The 27,704-nt window shown below is 40.1% G+C and overlaps 1 protein-coding gene across 1 annotated transcript in view; it reads left to right on the forward strand.

Annotated features, from left to right (window-relative positions):
* The window catches only part of adarb2 (adenosine deaminase RNA specific B2 (inactive)), a 232,536-nt gene that overhangs the window by 173,112 nt on the left and 31,720 nt on the right, over positions 1-27,704 (forward strand). The window contains exon 4 of the mRNA XM_084747013.1: positions 16,602-16,716. Coding sequence (XP_084603139.1) covers positions 16,602-16,716 — 115 coding nt within the window. The remainder of the gene's footprint in view (positions 1-16,601; positions 16,717-27,704) is intronic.

Here is a 27,704-nt window from a genome sequence, read left to right on the forward strand (position 1 = left end):
TCCTTGTGCATAACTGAAATCTTCTTCTGAATCATCATTTGAAAACTTGTTCAGAAAATGTATTTCCTCAAATGAATGATTTGGACAAATATTCATTTAGCAGAAGTTTCATGTGTGTCTCTGTTAAAACACTAACTCAAGCCCAGTAACTACAGCCCAGATGTAATCTGTGCTTATCCAGTTATTTTCCAAGATATTTCTGTTAAAGAGTTGGCTAATATAAATTGATATAACTGGTTTATTATAATACATAATTATAGCATAATTAGAATGATGCCTATAGGCCTGGTGTAGGAGAAGCTCTGATGGCAGCAGAACTCGTGAAAAACATGAAAGGCCATATCCAAAGCCAGTGTTTTCCTAAATACTGTATGTGTTTGCACCGGACAGTGTAGCAGATTACTGATGTGGCCCTGGACTGAACCCTTCTTGCATGCTCTTTTTTAATGTTTGAACCTGATCTTGAAAGTCTCCAGTATTCACTTCTGGCAGCTGTAATCTGAAAATGTCATCTTTAAAGGCATTATTCCGGTGCTAATAGACAGGTGTAGCTGCCATATATTTGCTTGGTTTCAGCAATAAATCACACAAAGCAATCAACTCAGAAGTCAGTTACACAGGAAATTCCCCTGTAGTCATAACTGTTGATGTTTTAGTGACAATTAGTTTCAGTTGATAAGCACTTATCAGAGAGCGTGTCCCTTCAAAGTGGCTAATAAATCTCTGAGGCGGCTGTTCAATATCACGACAAGTCTTAAATTGGTACTGAAGGTACTGCAAGGATTTCATAATACAGTACAGCATGTATATGTAAAGTTTCTGTCCTGAATGATCAGGCAGACCACAGAGGTTAGTGTCTCTTCGCTCTCTCTGTGCTGAATCATGTGCAGATTAATGGGAGTTGTGTGAACAGCCCTCAGGGGCCTTTGGAGTGGCCTCCTCCTCCTCCTCCTCCTCCTCCTCCTCCTCCTCCATCCTCCCTTAGTCAACTACATACTGTAGATGATAGACTCTTGTTAAATCCTCATTGCTGACCCTCTCATTTCCTCCTCTGTCTCCAGCCTATAAGTGCCTGCCAGTTCGTCTCCTCTCTCTTTCTCTCTCCTCCGTCTCTCTCGGGGGTAGGTCATGTTATCTTTTCGCAGGAGTCCCTCTGCTGGCCTTTGGTGCATAATGTATAAAGCCGCTGGTGTGTGTTTTACACTGTGCCTGACATTATTAAGTCGTTTCAGGCATATCGCTGCTTTTATCTCCACCACGGAGGTTAATCAGAGGGGATTTATACCAAAAACGACTTAGACGCGCTTCAACCGTTGTCACCCTGAACCTTTTTTTCTTTCTCCCGGCCCTGTGCATAATTTAAAGACAGATTCAGGAACAGGATGTTAGTGTATTTAAACTGTGAACTTTGTAGTAAAGACGAAATTGATATAGCAAGTCTTTGCGAGGTCTGGGAGCAGCCCTGTGGAGCATAATCATGCAGAAAAAAACAACTGATACTCAGCGTAGTGGTTTTGCCCTGTAGGAAATGCAATACTTACTGTAATTATGGCTTAATGTAATATATAACGTAATTAAAAATTCTAGGTATAAATGGGATGTAAAACTTTAAAAAACTGTATAATAAAACACACGACAGTAACTATTCATTTGAAGTGGTGTGCATAAGATTGACTCTTTGTCTTGTTTTGATTCGTTCTTTACAAGGCTTCATGTCCCACCAGCAGCATTTCAGAAGCGGAGCGTTTTCTTCACCTGATTATGTTTTTCCTGCTCAGATTTTGTTGATTTGGTCATTTTTTCATAAATTTTTGTGTTATTACCATGGATACGTTGGCTATGTAGTTAAATAGCTTCTTTTTTGTCTGTTTCTATGATCACAAGTCTGCCTGAGGTCTTTTATTTTTAAAAATGACAGGATACTCTCTGCTCTGTCTGTGTCTGATTTCCTGTTTGCTTGATCTGCTGTGAGCAGATTGATGCAGCGTCCATCAAGAATAGATTGTGTAGTCATCTTTATCAATTTTGTGACTGTTGTCATTAATCTCTAACCCTACACCTAAACCTAACGTTGCATTAAAATGAACACAACTGACCAAATTAAAGGTGTTACGCACACCCCTTCAAATGAAGTGTTACCCACTCTTCTTAGAAACTACTCAGTATCAGTATTACAGCCACTATATCTACATGATTTCAATCCATGATGGTGCTCACAGACAACACAAGGACCAGTGTGTGGGATTTAGTTGCATCTGGTGGTGAGCTTGAAGATTGCAAACACCTCACCTCTCTCTTCGTTGCCAAGGGTGTGAGCAAAGCTATAGTGACAGCAAAACTTGCAAAAAGCCCTTTTTGGTTTGTCTGATCTGGGCTACTGTAGAAACATTGTGGCTCAACATCAGGAAGAAAAGAGCCCAATGTGATGTCTTGAAAGGACTTCACCTGTCCAACAATCAGTCCAAAACCCAAAGACTTTTCATTTACTGTCATAAATGACAAAGAAAAGCAGCACATCCTCACATTTAAGAAGCTCGAACCAACAAACGTTTGACATTTTTGCTTGAAAAATGACTGAAACTATTAATTAATATGTATATTTTGCAACTAATTTTCTTCAACCAGCTAATCAATTAATCCACTAATCATTTGCAGCTCTAAAGTCTGATGAATGAATCATTAAAATGCCAGATCTGAACTGTGCACATAAAGATACACTTCATACTTTAAAAAACAGATTATGTTGTGAGCCTCCTGTTCTTTATACTCAGCAAAAACAATTTCTTCTAACAAAGAAATGATATTTTTCTGATTAGGGATATAACCCAGGACCTTTGTTAAGCATTTAATTTTCAACTGCTTTTTTGTAATATGAGCTCATTAGGTGGAACATTATTATACTCTTTACAAAAGAGATGTAGATGAACCAGAGAGCCAAAGTGCTGATTAATGCAGCATTACCTGTGAATGTGTCTGATGTCTGACACCTACAAATTAACATTTCCCCTCTGGCAAATGTCTGTTTTTTAAAAGCTGCTGCAGAATCAGTGACAGCTCAGTGGAATAAACTCTGTAAAGATGCTGTCGTCTTTCTGAGGCAGAGAGCTCGTGTGAACCGCCATCGCGGGGGGGGGGGGGCTGGTGAAGGTTGTTTGGGAACCTGGCAGGCAGGGTTTCCAGGGCACAACCACACCAAACATGGCGCCTCACATGGGCCAGACCCTGATAGCGTCTATGTTGTCATAACTGGCTGTGCTTGTTTGATCAGATGAAGAGAATTTAGATTGATAATGAGTTTTAGAGTCAGTCGCGCTTAACATCTGCGGTTGGTGGTTCTGATTCAGTGGCTTCAGTTCGTTTTGGCTTGAATGTTGGGGTTTCATTTCCCAAATTAATGTTTGGATTTAGGCTTAAGAGCATTAGTGGCTTTGAGCAGATGTAACCAATCAGGGGACATATGAAGTTAGCTGTGACCAAAGTTTGGGTTTCTAGTTTTGTGTTATCCATGAATTACTGTACACTGCAAAAACACGTTCTTCTTTTCAGCACAAATAAAACATTTCTGTTCTAGTTCTTTTTTTCCTGTGTTGAGGTAGTGTCATTCATAGTCATAAAACGTCTGATTGTGCTCTGAGATACTGTCTGGATACTAAGTGACAAGCTGACAAAGCACTTTCAACATAATTTGAGATAAGAGTAATATCACATTGTTGTAAATTGATACACTTAGCTTGAAATTGTTTTTTATGCAACTCTTGTAACTGCATTTACAGCACTTTGTCCTTATTCCCTTTGTTTTAGTTTCTAAGAAAATTAGTAACAAGACCCAGAGTGCATGATAACATGCTGATGTGTAACTACGGTAAGATTTACCATGTTCACCATAGAATAGTGTGTTAGCAAACTATCAATTCATACTGAACACAAAGTAGAGTTTAAATCAAATTTTCATCTGATGATGGCGCTAGATAAAAGGTCAGGGCATCAAACATGTTAGTACATTTCATCCTGAGGGGAGATTTAATGTCTGGACCAGATTTTTTTTCCAATACAACAAGCAGACGTTGAAATATTTTACTAGATAAGTGAGAAATTCGAGGAAAAGTCAGGGAATCACGAAAGTCAAACTCTACTTGTGATGTGTGAATGTGCTCTGAGTTCATCTGAATCCACATGCACACATAAACCATCCATTCGCCACCCACCTGAACTAATTATCATCTCCAATTTAGAGACCCTGCAGAGTTATATTACATTTAAAATTATTTCATGCAGTGCAAGCTTTCAGGTGATTTCTTTATTGTGAGTTGTACTGATGAGTGTTTTCTGAATGAGTTACATGAATGATAGAGAAGCTGCTTTCAGTTTCGGAGGAAACTCTCCAGAGAAAACAGAATTAAATAATCAATGAAGCTGCAATGCTGTGCCTTGTGCATAAATGCACATTCACCGTCTCTCTTAATGAGAAGATGCACCCAATTACCCTCCTGCAACCCATCCACTATTAATCAGAATGGTTATTTTTATGACCCAGACCGCCCAGTCTGCCGATTAACTGTGTTGTCCATGGTTTTAACTGCTGTCCGTGCACCACTAGTCCACAAAATTTAATGGCAATCCACTGATAGACACTAATATTTTAAGCACTTGCCCCATGGGCCACCAACCCATAAATTAGGTGTCACAAATGTAAACCTCTGTAAAAAAAAAATACCCATGAATTCTGACATGGTGTTCCCTGAAGACGTTGTTTCAGATGACAAACAAGCTAGTTGGCTAGTTAGGGAAAATGGCAGCTTCCATTCACATCTGAATTATTGTTGCCGTCTTTGTTTCTTCATAGTCCACCTTTTGTGTTTCTGGTTCTTTTGTAAGGATTGTGTTAGCAGTTTGAGTAGGTTTAGTACTTCAGCTGGCCCAACATATCTATAGCCAGCTGGCAGCAAGTACTGTTTGCTGTTTTCATAGAATGTTAAACTGAAATGCATGAAGGACTCAGAAGGTTTGTGGAACTTCAACATTGTGTTGGCAAAAGCTGCGTATAGAGATAAAACTTAGAGGCCACAGAGGGCCACCTGCATGGACTATTTGGTGGCCACTGAGTAACTTCTTGTGGCCATTGGGTCATGGTCAGTGCTGAACCCTACAATTCACTCAGTATTTGTTGGGTGAATTGCAACAAATATTGGGTGAATATTTCTGGACCAGAGAGGTGGACCAATGGATTTTTCCATCCATAGAGCCACACTGCCAGCATGGATAAAAGTCTCACTGCATATTCCAAGCTGTCTGTTGCCTTTGTTGTGTATTTTGCTTTACAGTTCTGATTATTCCGTACAGAAGAACTGGGCCATAGGGATTGATTGTGGTCTCAAGAGGAGAATAGAAAAGAAATAATGATCCACTTCTATGTTTAGCATCACCGCTAGGAAGCAGTGTCCTTGGTTTTTGGGTGAGGCGATCATTCTTGTGGTAGCTCATCCCTGACTCTGATCCTTACCACATGCACCAGGCTTGTCGTCTTGGTTTCCACCTTTTCAGGCCTAATGAGGAATCTCTGCTTGAGCTCTGCTTTGCTGTTGGAAACCTGTGGTGCGGCATCGCGTCTCCCCCTCCTTGTGCGCGCCGGGGAAAGAAGGTTGGGCGAGCTGTGGCAAAGGCAGATCAATTGCACAATCTCTGCCACTTGCTCCCTCTCCGGTCCGCCTTTGTTCTCCCTCGCTAACATCAAGCTCACGGTTTGAAAGGGAAAAACCTCTTCTTATGATGACGCCGGCCGCATGGCGCAGGCCAGCCGTCTGATCTGACTGACAAGGCCCCGCTGTTCAGGCAAAAAGTTTGACACACAAACACAGACACGCACGCACTGAGAGAGATCTGTACCACAGGCTGCGGGGCCATCTGGCCATAACACAAGAAAAGGTTGGATGTAGTTCGAGGCGAGGTGCTGGAGTGTTGCACAGCGTTCTCCAAATTTGTACACAGTTCAACTTCTCTAGGTTGCACTTTGTTGTCATCACACGACACGACGGCGTATTTTACTGTCAATAAAAGACGAGACAACAGGACAACCGCTGAAAGAGGATCTGAGCATCGGCATTGACACATCTCGTTTTTTTTATTTCTTCCTCTTCGTGTGATACAGATCTGGAGGACAGTGAGAAGGAGCAAAAGATTTAGCGAGTGAGAGTGATGCTATGTGTCATATGGAGAACAAACAAGAGGGAAATCTGTCTCGCCGCGAGGAGTCTGGCTTTTTTGAGAATCTAAAAAGCCCCCAGAGGCAACGTTTCCACCAAATGAATAGATATCCATTTTCAAAAGCCTCATGCTCGGCAGCAGGCGAGGGGATGGGGGGAGAGGGAAGGGTGGGCCGGTGGTGGTGGCGGCAGTGTAGGGGGGAGATATCTAGGCAGAGGGCAGACACTATTAAAACTCGGGAGAATGAATTGTTAAATACCTCTATAAAGAAATATAAGACATGGCCCCGTTTTTATGCTGCCTGGGCCGCTCTGCAGGCGGGTGATAAGGTGGTGAGGGTGGTGGGTTGAAGCGTGTGTGTGTGCATGTGTGTTATCCTGAGGGTGGGGTAAAATCAAGCCCACATCCACCCCCTGCTACCCTGAATGCGGTGACACACATGGACACACACAATCAACATGGCTGCCTCAGTTTTACACTCATCAGATTGACTATATGGAAGCATATGGCGAGGTTATGGAAGGTCTTAAATTGAAATCATTGACAAATCTTCAGTCATTGTTTCCCTTTGGGGCCTTCATGCTAAACAATAAATTATACAATTGAGTATTTTTCCTTCCTCACAACACACACACACACACACACACACTCATATCATCACCTCTACCAGCATGCGCAGACTTCTAGGTCAGGCAGCAGCGGAGAAAATTTTCCCCGTTGACATTTTGTGTTTCTGGCACAATATTGACTTCAGAGGGAAGGCAGCAGGAGGATTGTTGATGACATTCCACATTACCTTGGAGATAGATGCCGAACTGTCTACGTGCACAAACAGTTAGGGAGGGGGAGAGTGGGAAAGAAGACGCAGGCAGGGAGGGATGGATGGATGGACAGATAAAAAAAAAATGGAGGAAAAGATTCTTATCTAAAAATATTTTAGTACCAGAACCTCACAGCATACCCCTACTTAAAGCTATAATATGTAACATTTCTGTGTTAAAATGTCTACAAAAGCTAGACATATTTTATATAATTTGTTGAGTTGCGTAGGTAGATTATCCCAAATGTTTTCAACAATGTTCAAATTTGTTATTTATTCAAGGTAACGGTGTGTTTCCTGCTAGTTGCTGTAACTTACAGGAAAACACAGGACACATCAGAGAGTGAGGAAGGAAGCCGCCAAACGTGGCTAAATATAACGAGAATAAAATTATTTTTAAGTCATGTCAGATAGATTTTCATCTGAAATTGTGGTTGTTTGATAATGTTTGTTATTGTTTTAATGTGAGAGAAACCCTTAGCTGTAGAACTTACATATTGTCCATTTTAAGTTCTATAATCAATATCGTCAACAGTGAATCACATAACTACATGTTGGAGGCAGTAGCAATATTGTATCAATATGTGGATGCCAAGTGTAGATCTTTTATTGTATGAATTATTGATATTTTATCGATAATAAAATCAGTTGCTTCTTCAGTCTGCTAGATAATGCTGAGAGCAGCAGAGGTCACAATCAGCAAGTTTGAACTTTATTTTATTTGATAAAACAGTTTGACAACATTTTCCTCTTTTAGTGCACAACGTAACTGTTTAGTTTCAGGCTTATCATTCTCACAGCGCCATTTCCAGATGCAGCAGTCAGCTGTTTTTTTAGCAGAGGAAAAAAAAGCTTTGATAAACACCTCTAATAAACCCACTGTATGCTGCTTGTTTAAGACGTAGACATACAAAGTTGGTTACTGAGCTAGCTGGTGAACACAGTGAAGCATTTAGCGGCTAAAGAACGAGATATTTCTCTCAGGAGTTGGTGGACACCAGTGAATATTGGACAAATGAATGCTAATGTTGCTTCATATTTGCTAGCAGTTACCTGCTAGCAAGTTAGCCATACCAACTGGTAGTATGTCTGTGATCTGTTAACAACTTGTTTCACTGCGCTCATTCTGCATTAAAGGCTGTAATGTGCCATTTTCTATACAACTATAAAGTTGCTTTCTAAGGAAATGGAATGCAAAGTTGTTGTTTTTTTTAGCTCGCTATATACATACAGATTTATTAGTTGAAATGTTTTTACAGTCCAAGTTTGTTCACCTTGAAGAAAGTTCCCACTGGTACTTTTTCATCAATTTCTCGCCACTGATTTCTTTGCCTTGACTCTGTATACAATCATTCCACCTCTAAAACTGGCTCTTAGTTTAGTTTCTTAGTAAAAAGATTAAAGAGATAAATCTATTAAAAAGTGAGATTATAAGAGCATGATGCGTATACTCTGTATAAGTATATGTGTTCAAGTCACTGGAGTCACTTTTTCCAGTCACTTTAATGAGAAGGAAAATGAAAAGACTAATTTCAGTGTGAGGTTTGTTGCCATTATATATGGGACAGACCTTTTGAGAGGCTGTTTTTACGGCGAGCTTATTGACATAAGTACACCTGGGAGGAGTAAAGATTGTGTATGTGTCATGGAGAGACAAATGATTTTCAACATTTGGCATAATAGGATTTCAATGTGTCTTGATTGCTTTTTGATTGCATTTACACTTAGCTTCTCTGACATCAAATATAGATAGCCAGTCAGCCTAAAATGCATTAAAAGTGTAATTGGGGTCAAAGGTCAGTGGATCATTTTAGTGCTCTGTACTTGAACACCTCTTCTTCATTAAGGCTGATTTGGGTATTGTTGCAGCAGTAAATCTCATCCATTGCAGCTGTAGCAGTTACCAAATAACTACTGCTGCTTGTTTTCTCCACCCTGAGGAGGCCCAGAGGAATTTCTAGGTAAATTGGTCAGAACTAATGCAGGAAAGACACCAGGTGGGGTGGGCAACACATCAGCCACTACAGCAGTTTCTGCTCTGAGCACTTTCTACCTGAGATGTATTCCGAGTGGAGCTTACATCAGTTACCTGAGACAGATTTTGAAATTCCCAAATGTAGCTATATGGAGCAGCGTTAACCTTGATGCTCATCCAGGAGGAAGCCAGCCAGCCAGCCATTCACACGCCGGCCCTCTTCTCGCTGTGTGGCAGGTCGCACTGATGTTCTGTCTGTCGGAGGAGCGAGATCCTTGGCCCCGTTTTTCTGCCACATTAGGCCCACACTGAAGGTGGCACTCAACTCCCCCGCTGAGGAAAGAGAGTGTGTGTGACTGTGTAAAGAAAACTGATAGGGGAAACATGTGAAAAAAGCAGTTACAGGCAGATGTATGTATTTAGCTCATATAAGCAGATAAAGACAGAGAAATTGGAAGGTGTTTATATGAAGGGAAGCAGCTGTAAATCAGAGTCTATTTTCCTTTTGTGTCAGCTGATGTAGATTATGTTGTTTCCCCACTCTGGCTCACAGGATGAGGAAATTATAGGTTCTGACTCACTGTTGGCTTCTCAGTCCTGGCACATCACTGCCCTCTATCACACAGCAGCACTGAGAGAGGGAGAGAGACCTGACAACGCAGGAGGAGGAGGAGGCAGATTGGTTAAAGGCAGAAGAGAAGGGGAAGAATGAAAGGCGAGACCAGAATCTGAAGAGTCAGACTTAAAAAGACAGGAAGAGAAGAAGAGGAAACGTGAATTGACAGAGAGGTGAAGGGGAAGAGAGGAGAGAGAACAAAAGGAGAAGGGGAGGAGGAAGCAGGGGGGAGGGACAAAAAGCCTGGGCCGCGTGCCAGGGTCTATTCCACCTTTGCTCTCTGGGCCTTTCTGAGCTGCCACCTTCTCTCACCTCTGTAATGTCATCAATGAAAAGGCCTTTAGGAGGGATGGAGGACTTGACTCAGGGTTCAGACGGTGACCGACACCAGCTGACGCTGCCAAGCCAAGTAAGATTCTGTTAGAATTAATTGGATGTCACTTTCAGGTACAAGGAACAAGGGAGGGTTTTTTTTCCCCACAATTTTGTAACTCGTGCTACTACAGAATCAGAAGATTCTTCAACATATTGGCTGATAAAATCTAGTAAAGGATCTCAAATCTCACAGGATTTTATGACAGAATATTATGCCCATTGTACATTTAAAAAAAGAACAGGTGCCAGGGGAGGGGGTAATATTCTGAGAAAAAAACATCCAAGATTAAAGAGGTATATTTATAAGGAAAAACACAAATTTACTAGAAAAAACTTGAATATTCTCTGGGATTAAAAAGTCATAAAATTGCAAGAAAAAATTCTGTGATTGATCTCTCAAATTTATGAGAAATAAAACTCAGATTTTTTTTTGTCAAGGAACCACATTATTTCACTTTCCAGATCAACCTCATCACACCACAGATACTGCCGCTTGCTGTGCATTATTACAGTTTTTGTCTCATCAACAGTCCGTATACCATTTAAAATGACAGAAAACAAAGAAGCAAAAACCATTCATCATTCAGTCATTTTTCAGTTTCATGAGCAGTAACTTCACATGACTCCTACACAGCTGAAAGTGAACATGAAAAAGTAAAATAAAGCAGATACCTGAAAGTACAGACAGCAACTCAGGAGAGAAACTAAACTTCAAACCTCAGAGATTCAGTAAGGAGCTGCAAGTCTTGAGAGCTGAACACATGGACTTTTAAAAATGCCTTTCTCTCTGCTCTCCTGCACAGAGTTGAGTCTTGTGACACATGCTTATTTGGGGTGGTGTAATTGGTAATGATAGCACAAATCAGTGTGGCATGGTTTAACTCAATATGGCGAAAAGGTCAAATGGAAAACCCCTAAAGATTTATCAAGATATGGCAGCCAGTTATAGATACAGTGGAGCCCTCTGGTCTGAACTTTCTTCATCCTGGAATTGACTACAACCAAACTTTACTGACAAGTTGGTCAGCCAGAGACAGCATTTGTAGGTCTCTAGGAGGGAATCCTTGATCGGCAAAACTCTCATAAGATTTGTATACGTTGTTTCTTGTCCAAACTAAATACGTTTTATAATCTGACATAACTGTGGTTAAAATCTGCATTGGTTTAGGGGCAGAAAAACCTGAGATCCTTCAATGGTCTAGGGTTCTAGACATGTCTATTTTTAAGTTAACATTAATTGAATCAGCTAGAAAAGGACTAAGAATTCCTATCATTGCACAGAGGGAATCTACAGTAGGTCGATCAGCACATTTCTCTGTTATTGAATCACTTTTGTCATGAGTCTGTGAATGTAGCAAAATAAACATGAGAATATTTCCAGTTACGTCTTAAGCAGCTGATATAATATTTCATAAGACAACTTACTTTTATGCTAGCAGTCATTTTCTTAGCAGTCAATTTTTGCAAAGGATGAATGTCTTTGGAACATAAAGTGATTTCTGAGTAACACAGAATCTACTGAAGATGTGGAGAATCAACCTGTGCTTGTCACTTGATTTTTCTCTTCATTTTGTTCTACATGAGCTGCTCTGAGTTAGAGCTCAACAAACATGCTCTTAGATGGGAATGAGTATTCAAGCATAAAGTAAACAACATGACATGAAAAAGTTAAGACAGATACTTATCTTCTTGTCCTTGTTTCCAGTCGTTACAGAGAACTACATTCACCTCAGAAGTGACGTGTCATGTATCTGTTCTGGAGGTTGATAAGTTATCTTGAAACAACACGGTAGAAGTTCTTACATTTCACAACATCTCGCCGTTCTTTCTCTGTTTCGGTCTGACACCAGTGTCAGAGCAACAATATGTCCATGTGCGTACACACACATGGACACAAACACCACCCACCACACCGCAAGCTGTGAGCACCTCGACCGCCAGTTCCAACTGTGAGAATATTTCACAGCCCTGACGAGGGCTATAATGTGCAATATGCTCACTAATTCAGTCACTCTCTCCTCTCGCTGTCTGTTTTCACCCTTAATCTCTCTCCTCCTCTCTCGCTCTGTGCGTCCGTCAGCGTGGCATCTGTTGATGTCCTTTTAGCTACCGGGCGCTCAATCTGTCCAAAAGGCCCACTCTGCTGCCACTCTGTTGCCATCTCCCGGTGATCCATTTATGCTCTACAGTTGGCGTGAAGGCCGCTCCGAGACTAAGCCCTTAATTACCACCAGAGTAATGAGCATTAAAGGTTCGGAGAGGCGTGGATATGATCCACATGTCTTTGCAACATCTGTTGAACAGTGTGGATTTAGTGGATGTCGGCTGAGAAGTGTTGGAAGGACAGAGTTCTGCTCATACTTAGTGTTTTATTCTCAATAAATCATATACAGTCTGCATTTTTTTATTGTGAAAAAACTGGCCAAATTGGTGATTAATCTTCTGTGTTGCTTCGTGGCATGTTGAGAGGTTATTTACAGCACAAAACAGGTATATAACTATACTGTTCAGTGTAAAGTGAGCTAAAGCTTACAGAGGGTTTACAAATGGAAGATGATGTACATGTATATGCAATCACAGAATCCATCAGCCATCACCTGATGACGATTTAGTCTCTGGGGGCAAAGGCTGATGTTTTGGGACTTGTGGTGTAGCAAACAGATACAACAGATATCCGGGCCAAAATTCAGCTGGTATTATATTTTAGCATCCACCAGCATGCAAGAGTTTGCTAAGGACTAATAGGTGTCAGTGGTGTCTGCACCTGTCAGTGTATGTGTCCGTTTGGGAGTGTAATTGAGCCCATCCTCTTCCATGTGCCCCATTGTTTACAGTCCGATTAGGAACTTGAGATGGGAGAATAAAGTTGGACTTCATCTAAGACTGTTTCACAAGTATAAATGCAGATAACTAAAAACGAATAAACAACTAAATCATCATCAGATGGTAGCCGATGGGGTCCAAAATCGCATTTCTTCTTTTGATCTCCACATGAACTGTGAGAATGGTTACCAATGAGTAACCATTCTCCTAAGAATGGTTGATGTCAATGTCAAAAAAACTTGCTTGGCCAAAAAAAAGTCACTCACTCTAATATTTTGTCCACCTTTGGCTTTGATTACAGCACACATTTGCCATGGCATCATTTCAATAAGTTTATGCAATGTCACAACATTTATTTCTGTCCAGAGGTGCATTCATTTTTCACCAAGATCTTGTACTGATGATGGGAGAGTTGGAGTCTTCTCCAGCTCATCTCAAAGATCATCAATGGGGTTAAGGTCTGGACTCTGTGGTGGCCAATCCATGTGTGAAAGTGCATTCCATTGAGGGGAAAATCTGTTCATTCATTATATTCAGTTAATGAGCAGACCTCATTTTTTGGGCACATAACGTTGCTGAACCTCAACCTGAGCAACTGAAGCAACCCCAGATCATAACACTGACCCCACAGGCTTGTATGGTAGGCACTAGGCATGATGGGAGCATCATTTCATCCTCTTCTTACCCCGATGCACCCATCACTCTGGAACAGGGTAAATCTGGACTCATCAGACCACATGACCTGTTTCCATTGCTCCAGAGTCCAATCTTTATGCTCCCTAACAAATTGAAGCTTTTTTTCTGATTAGCTTCACTGATAAGTGGTTTTCTTAAGGCTACACAGCAGTTTAGTCCCAATCCCTTGAGTTCTCTTCACACTGTGTGTGTGGAAATGCTCTTACTTTCACTATTAAACACAGCCTGAGTTCTACTGTTGATTTTTTACGATTTGATTTCATTAAACGTTTAAGTCATCTCTGATCATGACCACATTTCCTCCTGGAAGATGATGTTTCACCTTTATCCTTCCAGGTTTTAATAATGTGTTGGACAGTGCTTAACCCAATTTTAGTAGTTTCAACAAACTCCTTAGTTGTTTTCTTTGCTTGATGCAGGGCAATAATTTGAGCCTTCGGAAACAGAGTAACATCTTTTCCACGACCACAGGATATGTCTTCTGACATGGTTGTTTAAGAAATGAGAAGCTCCTCACTGCATCATAGAATACTGCAGTTGGGTTAAATAACTTGTTGCCAGCTGAAACATTAATTGTCCAATGGAAGGCTTTTACCAATTTGCTTAGTTAAATCCAGGTGGTGGCTTTTTTTTTAGCCAGACAGTGTGTATTGCACTTGCACAGGTCTGGTAATTTTCACCACACAGTCAGATAATGTGAGTGGAAACTTGGCAGCAATAAGTGATCCATAAGTGTAGGGTTAGATACAACCAGTTTCTTCATAATGTAATCTAATCATAATCGCAGTATAACAGTTGTTATTTCTGTCTGCTCTGTATTTAGAGTACAACATCTATTACATCCTTTGCGGCTCTTCTCCAGGTTTCTTCCTTTTTTTCCATCTTTTTTTTCTTGGTAAAGAATAACTTAATACCAGACTGAGAAGCAGAGTTTCACCGACCACAGGGAAAAACCTTATTTGACCTCCTGATTTGTTTGTTTCTTTTTTGTGTGTGTGTATGTGTGTAAGATTTACAGTGATTTATAGAGTTTAACAGTGAGATTCTGGAAGTGAAAATGCCATTTATATTCTGGATATAGGATTTAGATTATTAGTCATAATGTTGTTACCATCCGAGGTAGAGCTGTGAGACTGTGAAACAATGCTGTCTGGTTCTGTAGAAGCCACAGATCTGTACGATATCAGCCCTGTCTTAAGAAAAACATGCCCTGAAGTCCAACATTACCCACAATCCTGAAGTGTAACAGCTGTGTCTCTGATTGGTGGAGCTTACTGTTACCATGGAAATGTTTACTGCCCGGTAGTTCTGTTAGTGAGCTGGCTAGTTTGGTAGCTAACATGAGTCATACTAATAATGCAGTTACACCACAGTGAATATAATTTATATACACACAAAACACAAATTATAACATATTACAACACTGTTACTAACAATGTCAATAAACACTATAATATTGGCAAGTTAAATTTAAGAAGAAGCGGTACAATTATGGTTTATGGGATGAGTAGTTCCTTCACTCCTAAAATTATTACATACACAGTCTTTTACCTTCACCTTTTTATCTATTTTCCCACTTTTCTTTTGTCCAAAATGTATGTAAGGATTTTCTGAAATGTTAATGGAGTGAATGAAAGGGAAATTCACATCTGGAACTAGAGACATTGAAAAAGTGGACAGTCATTATTAGCTCTGTTGGCAGAATAGTTGAAAATAATATAGAAACCATATTTTAAAAGAATTGTGTTTTTGTTACCATATAGTGAGAAATTCATACCTACAGAAGGTGCAGGTCCTCTTTCATGGAGGCTACCATGTTGAACCGCCATGTTTCTATAGTAGCCCAGAACAGACAGACAAAACACTGGCTCATGATACAGCCTTTCATGGTTTTTGCAGGTTTTGCTGCCATTGTATCTTCTACACTCTTGGAAGGGGAGGGCAACATGAGGTGTTTGCAGTCTGCAAGATCACCGCTAGATGCCACTAAATCCTACACTCTGCTGTTTTTTAAAGAGTAATCCAGAGATTTTATTAACTCTTCATCTAACTTTTCAAGTAAAATTTCCATGTAACTGTTGAGTTCCTTCAAAAGACACATTTTCTGCTGGGATAAACGGAGCCGAGTGGTTGGATGTGATCTCTTGGTCGGCCTTTTTTTTTTTTGACAAAGGTCTCAGTTTATCCAGAATTCACTGTGCCATAGTCCTACTTAAGATAGTCAAGAACTAAACTGCTTTGTGTAATGCATGCATTTCGATGTCTATCTGTCATATCTAAACCACAGTCAGAGTCTGTCTTTGTGAAACTGGCCCCTGATCACATTCCCATCATGTAGCATTAACGCCTTGCATTAACATGTGTCTCTAGTATGGATCAAGCCCCAGAAATGCTGATTTTGCATTTCCCACAATGCAACTCTATTATCTTTCCTCTGTACCTCCTGAATGGCCACATCTTTTACACTTCACACATGAACAAAAATACATAAATATACAGATAATACAGTTTATGCTCCTTTGGTCAACTTAACCTTTAGAGTAAGTGATGAGAATGTTAACATTAAATCCAGTGTATGTGTCCCCACAGACCCTTTAGTACACACTATGTTGAGTGATAGTAGGATCCTGGCAGTTTTGTGCAGTGGGGAATACCAGGGGTGCACTTGCCCTGTACAATATGTAAGTAAAAAGTGTTTCCCAGAGGCAGACTGTGTGCAGAATGAAATCACTTCTCAGTAGAGGAGAACATGAATTTCTCACCTCAAATAGTAATCTCAGCTATAAAAGCTATATGAAGTTACTAATATTTTTTGTTTGTTTTTGTTATTGCATTGCATGTAGTGACAAAAGCAAACACTCACGACTTAAAACCGAACTCTTTTACGTGTTGGAAACATCTCTATAATGATGTACAGAGAATGTTTGATTTCTGTATAAACAGGTAAGTTGATATTCAGGCCACTCTCCCAAAAACTCACTGTACTACCTGAACAGATTAGGGAAGTGGAATATTATACAGCGAAATGAAACCTGTGAAGTCAGTCTCCACAGATTGTGTCTAGTAGAAATTAAGGGAGCGATTGTGTTTTTCAGGACTTTGCCGATTCAATATTCCACTTGGTGAGGGAGAAGTACCGGTCGCTGGTGGGCGGCTGCAGTCCTGCGCACGCTCGACACAAATCCCTGGCAGGCATCGTAATGACCCGAGGTATGGCAAATTTCATTGACTTTTATATATCACTTTGAATTATTGAAGTGGTGCAATATAGAGAGAGTAAAGAGGAGGAGAAATGTGAAGGAATTCTAGATTGAGAGAGAAATGATAAACTGAAGGTGGGAGGAGAGAAGGAGAGAATTTCCTCTCCATACCTTGCACTCGTGCAGCAGAGTATACCTCGCTGATGAATTATTGACTATTCAGAGTCTCTGAGGAGAATGAGACATGGTTGTGAGTGTCAGTCATCCCCACTGCATGCTGGACTTGCTGTGCTCAGGCAGCTCTGACAGGAGTTCCAGATGCCACAGTGGAAATCTTAACTAGATAAGCTTAAAACTTAATCTGAAACCCAGCTGAGTGACACGCTGAAGGAACAGTGAGGAGGAGGAAGCTCCACATTGCTGTTCTCCTGCAGCATGAAACAATGACTTATTACTACACATTCATCTTTCATGCTTTATTTAGCTTTTCCTGCGTGGTGTTTGTTGCATATGACATCAGGGCCGCCCACACACACACAAGTGCACGCAAGGAAACACGCACACATATCCGTACAGTAAGTGCACACTCACACACACTACGCATCTCTCATAACACAATAGGTGCACTGATGCACACATAAACCCCAGGATGATCTCACAGGAAATTAGTACAAAACAAGCTGTCATGTTTTTTTTTATCTGCTATTTATGAAAAACTGTAGAACATCTGAACTTAATAAGCTAAATCATAACCAAAACTAGAGACTATCTTGCAGTGGGATCACACCAGCCACATCGCCCGTCAGCATGCTGACGTTCTGACCCATGAGTACACAGTAACCACTACTACATAATTACATGAGTACTCAGTTCTCTGTGCTGTACCTGTAAAGTTTTGTAAAAGACCTGGCCAAGTACTCAAAACTGCCCCTGTGGTTATTCTTGCTACAGTAGGTGTCTCAAGGACCACATTTTGCCACGATGACACACCTCAGCAACCCAGTTTCTAATGGACCCTTCCCTAATTCCTGCCCCCCTACTTTCTGCACCCTTGTTTGGACCACACCTACCTTTTGACCTCCTTCATGTTGATCTCAACTACACACCTGTAAAGTCTTCTGGTTGCACCATTGTGACACTATGGCGTTGACAAAATCTGTACACAGACGAACACAAACACAAAAAACCCTTTCTGTGGTAGTTTCCACTTTTGTCGTCTCCATGACCACATTATGCCATGACCACACACACACACACACACACACACACACACACACACACACACACACACACACACACACACACACACACACACTTAAAAACAATACCAGTCACATTGGCTGGTAACAAGACCCTTTTTTGTTAGTTGTTGTAAACTGAGTTGTTTGTGTTTGCTAGCTTAACATGTAATTAGCTGTTGTTGTTAGCCGGCTTATGTTATTAGCTGTTGTTAGCTGTTGTCAGCTGGTTTGACATGTTATTAGCTGTTGTTAGCTGGCTTAACGTGTTATTAGCTGTTTTGTTAGTAGATGCTGCTAGCTAGAGATGTTTCGTTCATAAGTGTGTGTTTCATAATATGAGGTAGCTGAAGTTTCTTTGGTGGCCACATGCTACCTAGCTTGGTGTTAGCTAACATGTTATTAGTTGATGATGTTAGCTGGTGATGTCACAGAAGTGAATATTACTTGTGTCAGAGGGCTGTGTTGAGTGTGTGGGTGCAGATTAGGAGGTCAGTGAGTTGTTGAGCGTTCTCAGCGTCGTGGGTCCAACTCAAGAAAAGACTGGTTAGTGAGTGTCTGCCCATCTGATGACCCTGTAGACCCGTCTGTACTCTTACACACAACTTTATCTTGAAACCATTTTTCTTTTCCTCTTTAATAAGACAAGTCAAGTGGCATGACTCATGCATAGTTTCTCATAACAGGTTATCTGTTGGATTTTTGTAAGACAGGTGGAATTAAATATTCACTGATAGTGGCTGGAGAACTGAGGCAGCTGTAGCATTCAGATGATGCCTATGAAGCCAGTGGGGAGAGCCACTGTAGTTAAGCCTAAGCAGATACAATGCAGATATAGTCTGATCAAGCTGCTGAATATCTGCGCTATGATTGGGGGTGAGCAGTATTTAAAGACAGTTTAATTATATGTTACATCAGTTCTAGAGAATGATGTCACCTGTCAGAGATACCCTGTAGGGCCTTAAGGTAGATCAAATGCAATTTGACATTAGAGTTGTCATGATACCGGAATTTTAAACTTAAATGTAATACTGCTATTGAAAAACGATACTCAAAACCTCTTTTGCTACCACAGCAGACAAAATCACCAAACCTGTCTGCTTTTACTACGCTGCAGGCCACATTTCAGGCAGGGTAATAAAGACTGAACTAAGGTCTTAGATTTTTTTAAAACTTTATACATGGTAAAAAAGTATCGCTACTTTGGTACTTTTGACAACTTCATTTAAAATATATCTTGGGCTTCCATATGCTCACACAACTTTTGGCACACTTCACAGTGTGTATTGGTCACTCACAATATGATCACTTCAACCCCAAGAAATGGAACCAAATCTGAAATAAACAGGTGAAGTGACAGTATTAGGGCTTTGCTGCGGCTGCAGGCAAATCTGATGTGTTTCTCGATGCAGATCATTCAGACGGGCTGTCCACAGACTGTGTTATTTGCAAGTGATTAGATCAGATTTGTGTGTCCAGACATCACTAAGCTATCTGTTTGGGTTGCTATGGTAGCGACGTAGGCATCAGTACCTACGTACGCTGAAGAAGTGGCTTTCTAATGCAGAAGCATGCATTGGAAATCCATCGTCTCGAGGCTTGGATCTGATTTGCAAATATTGCACTTCATGTGATATACCAAAAGCAGATTTGGGCTGGCAGTCTGAACAAGGCCTTAGACAGAAAGATACACAGTGGAAGAGATGTTCAAAAACAGAGGGCTTTCACTTTTTCTAGGATATAATATAAAAATGACCATACACACACAAATGCACACAGGTCTACACATGTGGAGTGCTAACACACACACACACACACACACACACACACACAGAGGAGTGTTATCTTCCTGTGTGGCTGCAGGCTGTGGGGGTGCAGGGGTCAGTGAGGAGGGATTGGTATCTCTGCTGTCTTTGGAGTGCTGCAGCTCATCAGTTTAGACTTCAGTGAGACCGCCGCTCATCCTGACCTAATCCAATCCCTCTCCTCTCCTCTGCCTCCCAGTAATTGCTTCTGTTTGTTTATTAATAGCACACGTTATCTTCAGAGATCCAGACGTAGGGCTGCCAAGTATTCGCAGCGAGGCAGCGGCGGCATCAGTGGCGCGGCGGCCGGCGTCCGTACAGTCAGACACCGAACTTGACAGGAACGCTGGGGAGTCCTGCTCTGTTTCTCTCTCTGTCTCTCTGTGTGTCTCATGCCTCTGCTTCTGCCTCAAGAATATTAATCAGGGTCCGTCTTTGAACCGTAGACAGACACAACGAACCCCCCACCCTCGCTGGAGTCCCGCCGAGACAGTTGAGCTGCAACCTGAGTGAGATTAGCCTCGCCACCAGGCTGAGAGTCACGAGACGGCCGCCAAAGTAAACCAGCAGCACACGTTGTCAAATAGTGTGGAAAATCTCATTTGAATCTATCTGAGATAGCATTGGGTGCCTGGAGATGGTAAACAGTGTTCAGATGTGCTCAGAGACATGAAAAATCAGGAACGTCCACATGGAAAAAAAAGCTAAAAAAGACCCCCCTTCCTCCTTCTTTTTTTAAACTTGTTTGTTGGATGGGATGAGAGAAGCTCTTCTTCTGAGGCTTTTTTATTCAGCAGGGTGATGAGGCTCCGAGTGGGAAAAAATACCACAGGGACTCAAAGAAAGAGATGAGACCAAAGGGTTTCAAACAAGTTGATTACAAATGACGGTTAAGCTATGGTTCTTAGTCTGCGTATCCATTTTCAAACAGGGATTTTTCCTCTACTCTTTATCTGGTTTTCCGGCTGCCGCAAAATTTTAACGTTCAATAATCACATCCGGCAACAAAACAGCTTGCTAAGAGGCAAAAAAATTAGCAGAGATGTGCACGGGGTGTGTTGCAGCAGAGAGATTTGACAGCTTCAGCAGCATTTCACAAAGACACCCTTATATGTTCAGAGCGGCTGCCTGTTAAAGCTAATAAAGATTCAACAGGGTGCTTTCTCTACTCTCGCCAAGTTGTTTTTTTTTTTTTTGGTCTTTTAGCATTTTCAGAGATTTTCTGAGATTCAAACGACACGCGTTGAATGACATTCGGTGCAATCATCCAACATCTTGTGATGAAAGAACACATGAAAGATGGGATTTATGGAGCTCAACCTAAATGGCATATAAATGAGTTTACTAAAAGTTGACCTTGAGAGCTCATTCTGCTTCAGAAGAAGATGTTTAAATGTCTGCTTTATGGTGCTCAGAGATAATGGGCGGCTTATTAGGAAACATTTTTCCCTGTTTTATAACCATAGAGAGTAAAGGGATTCAGATAATGGCTCTGCAGTGTCTGTCGATTGCAGTTGTGTGTAATAATGGATCGTTGTAAAGTTCATGGTCATGTCGTTTATTTGGATTGTTCTGTTTGACTCTCCCTGTGGGTCCTCATCATGATAGCCAGTAATGTATTCTTAGCAATTTGTCCTGACTTTTCATTTGAAGTACAGTTTGTAATTGCTTTTTTGTTGAGGCTTTATCCTTTATATCTTGTAGATATTTGCTTCAGTTGACCCCATGTTATTGTACTGGTCACACTGGTTAGCATTGACAAACCCAACCAAAGCCAGTTGGACACTTTCTGTGTGGAAGTTACTGTATTTGCATGGGTAAATTATCAGTTTCTGCAGTGGTGGAAAAAGTAAACACTGCACAGCCTGAATAGGCTTGCAAGTTATATTTTATTTACTCAAAATTACTCAATTAACTGATAAGTCGTTTGGTCCGTAAAGAGTCAGATAATTGTTGTTGGGAAAAACCTTCAGAGGGAACTAAAATCATCTTGTCCTCTAAAAAATTTATTTCTTAAAGGTCAGAAATCTTTTTCTGAGAAATCAAGACAGCACACAGAGTCTGACAGAATTCAGAGAGAACATTATTGGGTTGATATTCCTGCACACTTTTAGTGAATCTCTACAAGTGTGGATAATTAATGCCCTTCTTAGCATTTATTAGCATTCCTTTGGTACACAATTTGTTACAGTGTGTTAGATGCCTCTCTAAAATTTAAGAAAACATCTAAAACAAAGAATCAGGTAAAGTTATAAATAAATAACTATAACAGGAAGTTCTTTTTGGTGCTTCTCATCTTTTCTTAGTGACTGATAAGGAAACTAACAGTGTAACAACAGATTAATTTGATTGCAGCATAATAGCTAAAGAACAGTCTTATCCAGTATAATTTTAATATAGAGTGTGTGACAAATTAAAGGGGCACTCCACTGTTTTTACACATCATGAAGAGTACTATTCAGCCTGTGAAAGCAGTTTGCCCTCTATAGCTGTCCAGGGAGCTTTCAGATGTTTGAAAAAAAATAACCCTGGTGGGGTCAGGAGAGGCTGAATCAAAGATGCTACTGTGTTGCATCATGGTACATGTAGGATTGAGTGATTTTTAACATTTGACTAAATGTATGGCTATCTCAGCTCCACCCCGACCACATATGGAGCATAACCACTGATTTTATGTTCCCTTTCCCTTTGTCTGTCCTTAGTCGACATCAGTGACCTCGCTGCACCATACTTTGTTTTCCCAGAAGAGCTCAGCCCCTTCAATCAGAAGCCTGGCCTCTTAAATCAAAATATAGATTTAGGTGAGGCCGTCTGGTCTAACAGACTAAATGACTGGCGCACAGTCTGCTGCAGCACTGTGTAATGTAGTGTGATGCAGCCTGGTTGTTAAAGGCCATTTTACCAATATGCAGAGTGAGTGGAGAACCGGTGTGGAAGTAATGCAGCATTAAGTAGGAACACAGAGGAAATACATATGCTGTGGCTATTACATTAGATGTCCTGAATCCTGAAGAATTTATTAAGTATATTAATTAAAATATATTAAATCTCAGAGAATATTATTCAAGTTTTTCTCCTAATGGATTACTTTAATGTTAGAGGATTCTTTCCCTGCAAATGGATGAACCTCAGAGAATATTTGTTTTTTCCTTGTAAATTTGTGAGCTTTTTCTCAGAAATTTATCACTTAACCCTTTTTAAACTCAGAATACTGAAGGTTTTTGCTCATGAATTTATCACTTTAATCTCTGAGAGTTTCAGTCAGATAATGTTGTATATGACTTTATAATCTCAGAGAATATTTAAATGTTTTTCTCATAAAGTCTCATGAGTTTTTTTTTACTCATAAATTTTGTGACTTTGTAATCTCCAAGAATATTTAAGTTTTTTCCCCTCTGAAATTTATGACTTTTTAATTTCAGTATATTCAAATCTTTTCATATTTTTTTCATAATTTATCACTTTAATCTCTGAGAATTTTTTAGCTTTTTTATGGCTATAATCTCAGAGTTTTAATAATCTCAGAGGATATTCAAGTTTTTTCTTGTAAATTTTATGACTTTAATCTCAGAAAATATATTTTTTCTTGTGAATTTCCATCTTTAATGTCAGAGAGTATTATATTTTTTAATCGTAAATTTGTGATTTTTTAATGTCTTGGGTCTTTTTTTCATGCAAATATGTGACTTAATAAAATCAGAATATTTAAGATTTTGTTCCTGAAGTTTTTTTCCTGAAATTTATCACTATAATCTCAGAGAATTTCTAAGTTTTTTCCTCACAGATTTATGGCTTTATAATCACAGAAAATATTCACATTTTTTTCTTGTTAATTTATGAAATTAATCTCAAAGAATATCTTGAGTTTTTTTTCCTTGTAAATTTATTACTTTAATCTCAGTTTCTCTCAGAATATTATTATATTTTTCTATAGTCTTTAGTCTTTAGAGTAGAGCCCAATCATAATGTCCTGCTTTGTTAAAGGAGGACACCAGACTATATTTGGGACATAGTTTTGTGGCACAGTTTGAAGCGGGGGGGGGCTTTAGGAAGAATACATTCAGTCACAGCTACTGACATCGCTCATGACCAATCAAATTACTTCACTTCCTTATTTTGAGAGCAGTATGTCTCTGCCACAGCACTCGAGCAATTCAGTGATGGATGGAGCTGTGTGGACTGGATCTGCCACAAAAGCTTCTCCCGAGAGGAAACCAGAGTCCCCATGGGCTGAATATAATGCAGATTTAAATAAGCTGAACCGGCCAAGTTAGCCTCAGAAAAGTGTGGTAATATTACTTCACTTGAATATGAGTGCAATTTTCTCCAACTTTTAGGTCTGGTTGGTGGGTAATGCGTGCACAAATTCCCTTTAATTCTTGACAGGGAAATTGCATCGTTTTCCTTGATTGTTGACACGCCCCCTGCCTCGCTTTCTCCTCCACTTCGGTGCGCCCTCAGAAACCCCTGTTAAATAAATACCTGTGTTAACCTGACAAAAAAAAAAAGTGTGTTTACCTCCTGAGTAACCATAGCGAGACGGTGCGTGCTTTGTCTTGCTGTTAAAGGCCGCTGACAGTATTGTGCACTGAACAGTATAGTGCAGTTGCCATAGTGAATAGTTCCAGGTCTCAGTCTGTGATGTACATGCTTTTTGACAGTGCTGTTATCCTGGGGTGTGACATCTTTGAATCACCAGTAACAGATGTATTTGTGTGTGAAGAGTGCCTCAGGCCTTTGACTCTACTCTACCTTGTTCCTTTTGACCCTCTTGTTTTGTATTTCTGTGATGCAGCTGATTATTCCTGGTTTAAAAACAGCACACTGCCTGTAGGGCCTCTCCATCGCTTCTGTGTGTGTCTCTCCGTCTCATTCATCTCTCCTCCTCTCCTCTCCTCTCTCCTGCAAACTGAAGGCAACCTCACTGCCAATTTCATGCCAGGGTAGTGAGCAGCGCAGCAGAAATTATCCACTGCAAAATTGATCTAAACAATCGCAAAGTGGAACGGCAAGGAAAAGCAGGAGAATGAAATTGGGAGAGTCTGTTACCTTTTTGAACTCGCTTTATCACCGAGAAGGAATTGGGCTGCATTGCTTACAGGGAATGCCAGCAGCTGGAGTCATGATATAGAGATTGTTATGGTGCTATTCAGTCATAGATACAGTATGTTTTCTGCGCAGCAGTACAGTAGGTTTAACCTGCACCTCCGTGAGTGATACTAACAACGAAAGGTGCTGTTTGAACTGTTGAAATGTTTGATTAATCTCTGCACACAACAATGCTGGAGTGAATAGATGTATATGATGACTCAGTAGAGGAGCAGTGAATAAGTCATTATTATCTACAACAATAGCATTTACAACACTTCTTCTATGTTTTGACATTTATCTCTTTTAAATCTGCCCGCCCATGGTTACCCAGCCAGGGGGTTTTTCAGAGTCTCCAACTGGCCTCCGTTGGAAAACACCCCGACTATCCTTTTCAATTATTGTTTGAGAAGGGCCGGATTTGGAAAAAGTAAAGTGTCAAGTGGCACGATTCACATTTTCTATGTCTGACATAAAATTAGGAATTTAAATGTGTAAAACAGTGCACCTTTTCATGTTTGATACCGATATCAGTAACACAGCCTTGAGAATCAAACCTGATTATCGATATCGTGATACCAAAACCAATCTTTTTCTTTCTCCTGAACAACTAAGTTATCAATAAAACATTTGTATAGAAGCACTTTGTTTAACATCAGTCTCAAACTGTAAAACAAATGTTCTACTGCCATGAAGGAAGAAATACATGGTCCATTTTATTTAAAAACTTGTTCCGACATGAAAGTTTGAACAGCATTTTTGACTGGTCAGCACCATTCAAACATTCAAAATTAAATTTAAATAAACTGATGTTGGCTGTTTTGCTTTTTTGCTCCTTGAACTTAAAATTATTCCACGCAGCAGACCTGATGACAACGCTGCTCTTTGGTTAAGCATGTACATGATAGTTTAGGCTGTTGAATAGTATCAGATAATACTGAATATCGAATCAACCCATACCTATTTTGTTTCCTCTACCATATTAGTTTTCGAAAAGTTTTTGAAAAGAAACATGTACTTAAGCAGAGGGGAAAAAACAATGCACCTTTGCAATGATACATTAGAAGTTACTTGTTATTTTATTAACGTAATGTTGCATTTAACATCTTTTTTATTCAGTTTGACTCTCCTAAATTCCCTCAGTGCTTGTGCAGCCTGAGTTAAGACTTTTTAAAATGGTGTGTCTAAATGAACAGTCTGATTAGCCTACTAATAAAAAGATTACCTTTATGATCAAACAGTGTAATACTCATAAACTAAGGAGGAAGTTGCATTTACTATTTTTTCACATTTATAAATGATGAAAGGCCAAATTAAGGTCATTAAAGGGTCAGACGACTGCTAATTAGATAGACCAGGCCTAGATATCCCCTTAGAGAAAAAACATACATATTTATTTTCTCTGGTGTTTTCAGATTTGAATTTGGGATTATGCAGGGATAAATGCTGTGGTCAAATTGTGTTTTCCTGCTAATAATTCCCAGCTATAGGTTATCAGCAAGCATCTGTTTGAAAAAAAAATATATACTCAGATGGAAATAAAAACTTTCTTGTTGCGTTTGTTCAAACTTCTTTGACTCAGTGCCAGTGATTCTGACTGGGTGGAAACTTCACAGTATTACCTTTCAAAAGAGACCAAACCCATGGACATACTCCAAATGGTTCAAGCACAGCTTTCAGTTAACTTTGGGCATGCCTGGGAGATAGACGTTTTAGTATAATTTTACATGAATTTGCAAGGAAGAGGATTCAGGCCAGACCAGAAATGTCTTAAAATAACTGTGGCACGGGGAGACTTATCATTTATAGTCTGAATTTCAACACTTCCAGTCTTTTATATAGAGTGGTGATTTTGTTAATTTTTAGTCAGAATTTAAGCTATGGTAATAGAGATTTTCCTTGCAAAAAAATTACACCTTAGCCATTGAAAACAGCCTTACATAGTAACAAAATCAAGTAATATAAAATATCATTCGGTTCTGCTCAGCTTTACAGAGTGTTTTTAGCCTGTTTTTCAGATCCGATCTTTTTCAGATGGTGATAGGGTTGCAAATTTTGTGTATTTTTATGCAGTTTGTGCAGTTTTGTTTAATAATAAAATAATAGAGTTCTTGTTCGAAAAACCTGACCTTGTTTGCTTGTCCTTATTTAATTAAAATAAAATAAAAATCTTTTAAATTCTTAACATTGGTTGGTGATTAATCATTAACTTCCCTAGCTGGTGGAGAAGAAAAACTAAAATAGGAGTGAATATTGGACTTATAACCTCTAGGTTCCTGGAAATGTGTCTCCAAATGAATGCTTAAGTTGCTCTGTATCTACTGGATGTGTAAACCAGCACCTATTTATTGATAACTTTTCCATATAAATGTAAAAGGTGACGATATGTTAATCCCAATTTTCCCTGCTATCTGTTTTAAGGAAGAAATATCCACGAAAAAGTCCGTAACCCACACAACATTCAGACGAACATTATTTAAAGTTTTCCGCTGCAGGATATAGAGTAAAAGTTCACCTTACCTCGGACTTTCCTTTCTTCTCTTTGCTCTTTTTTCCTCAACTGCCCACACTCACCCACCACACACACTCCTCCCTCCCTTAACTTTTTCTTCCCTTGCCCTCCTTCCCATTCCTCATCAGTGGAGGTGTCAGGACTCCACCGCCGCAGTGCCATCTGGGCCGAGGCTGATAAAAGCTCATGTGCCGGGCCGGCGGTGCCTGCAGGTCTGCCAGAAGCCAGCGAAGCCTGACTTTCAGAGGCGATGGGAGAGATTTGTGGCAGCCAGGGAAGGAATGGCATGCCGTTAACGTGCTGATCCAGCCCTCCCTCCCCCACCTCTGCACCACCTCTGTCTATCTGTCAGTCA

Source organism: Lutjanus erythropterus, chromosome 21 (genome assembly GCF_056507025.1).
Source record: "Lutjanus erythropterus isolate fLutEry1 chromosome 21, fLutEry1.hap2, whole genome shotgun sequence".
Taxonomy (NCBI): Eukaryota; Metazoa; Chordata; class Actinopteri; order Lutjaniformes; family Lutjanidae; genus Lutjanus; species Lutjanus erythropterus.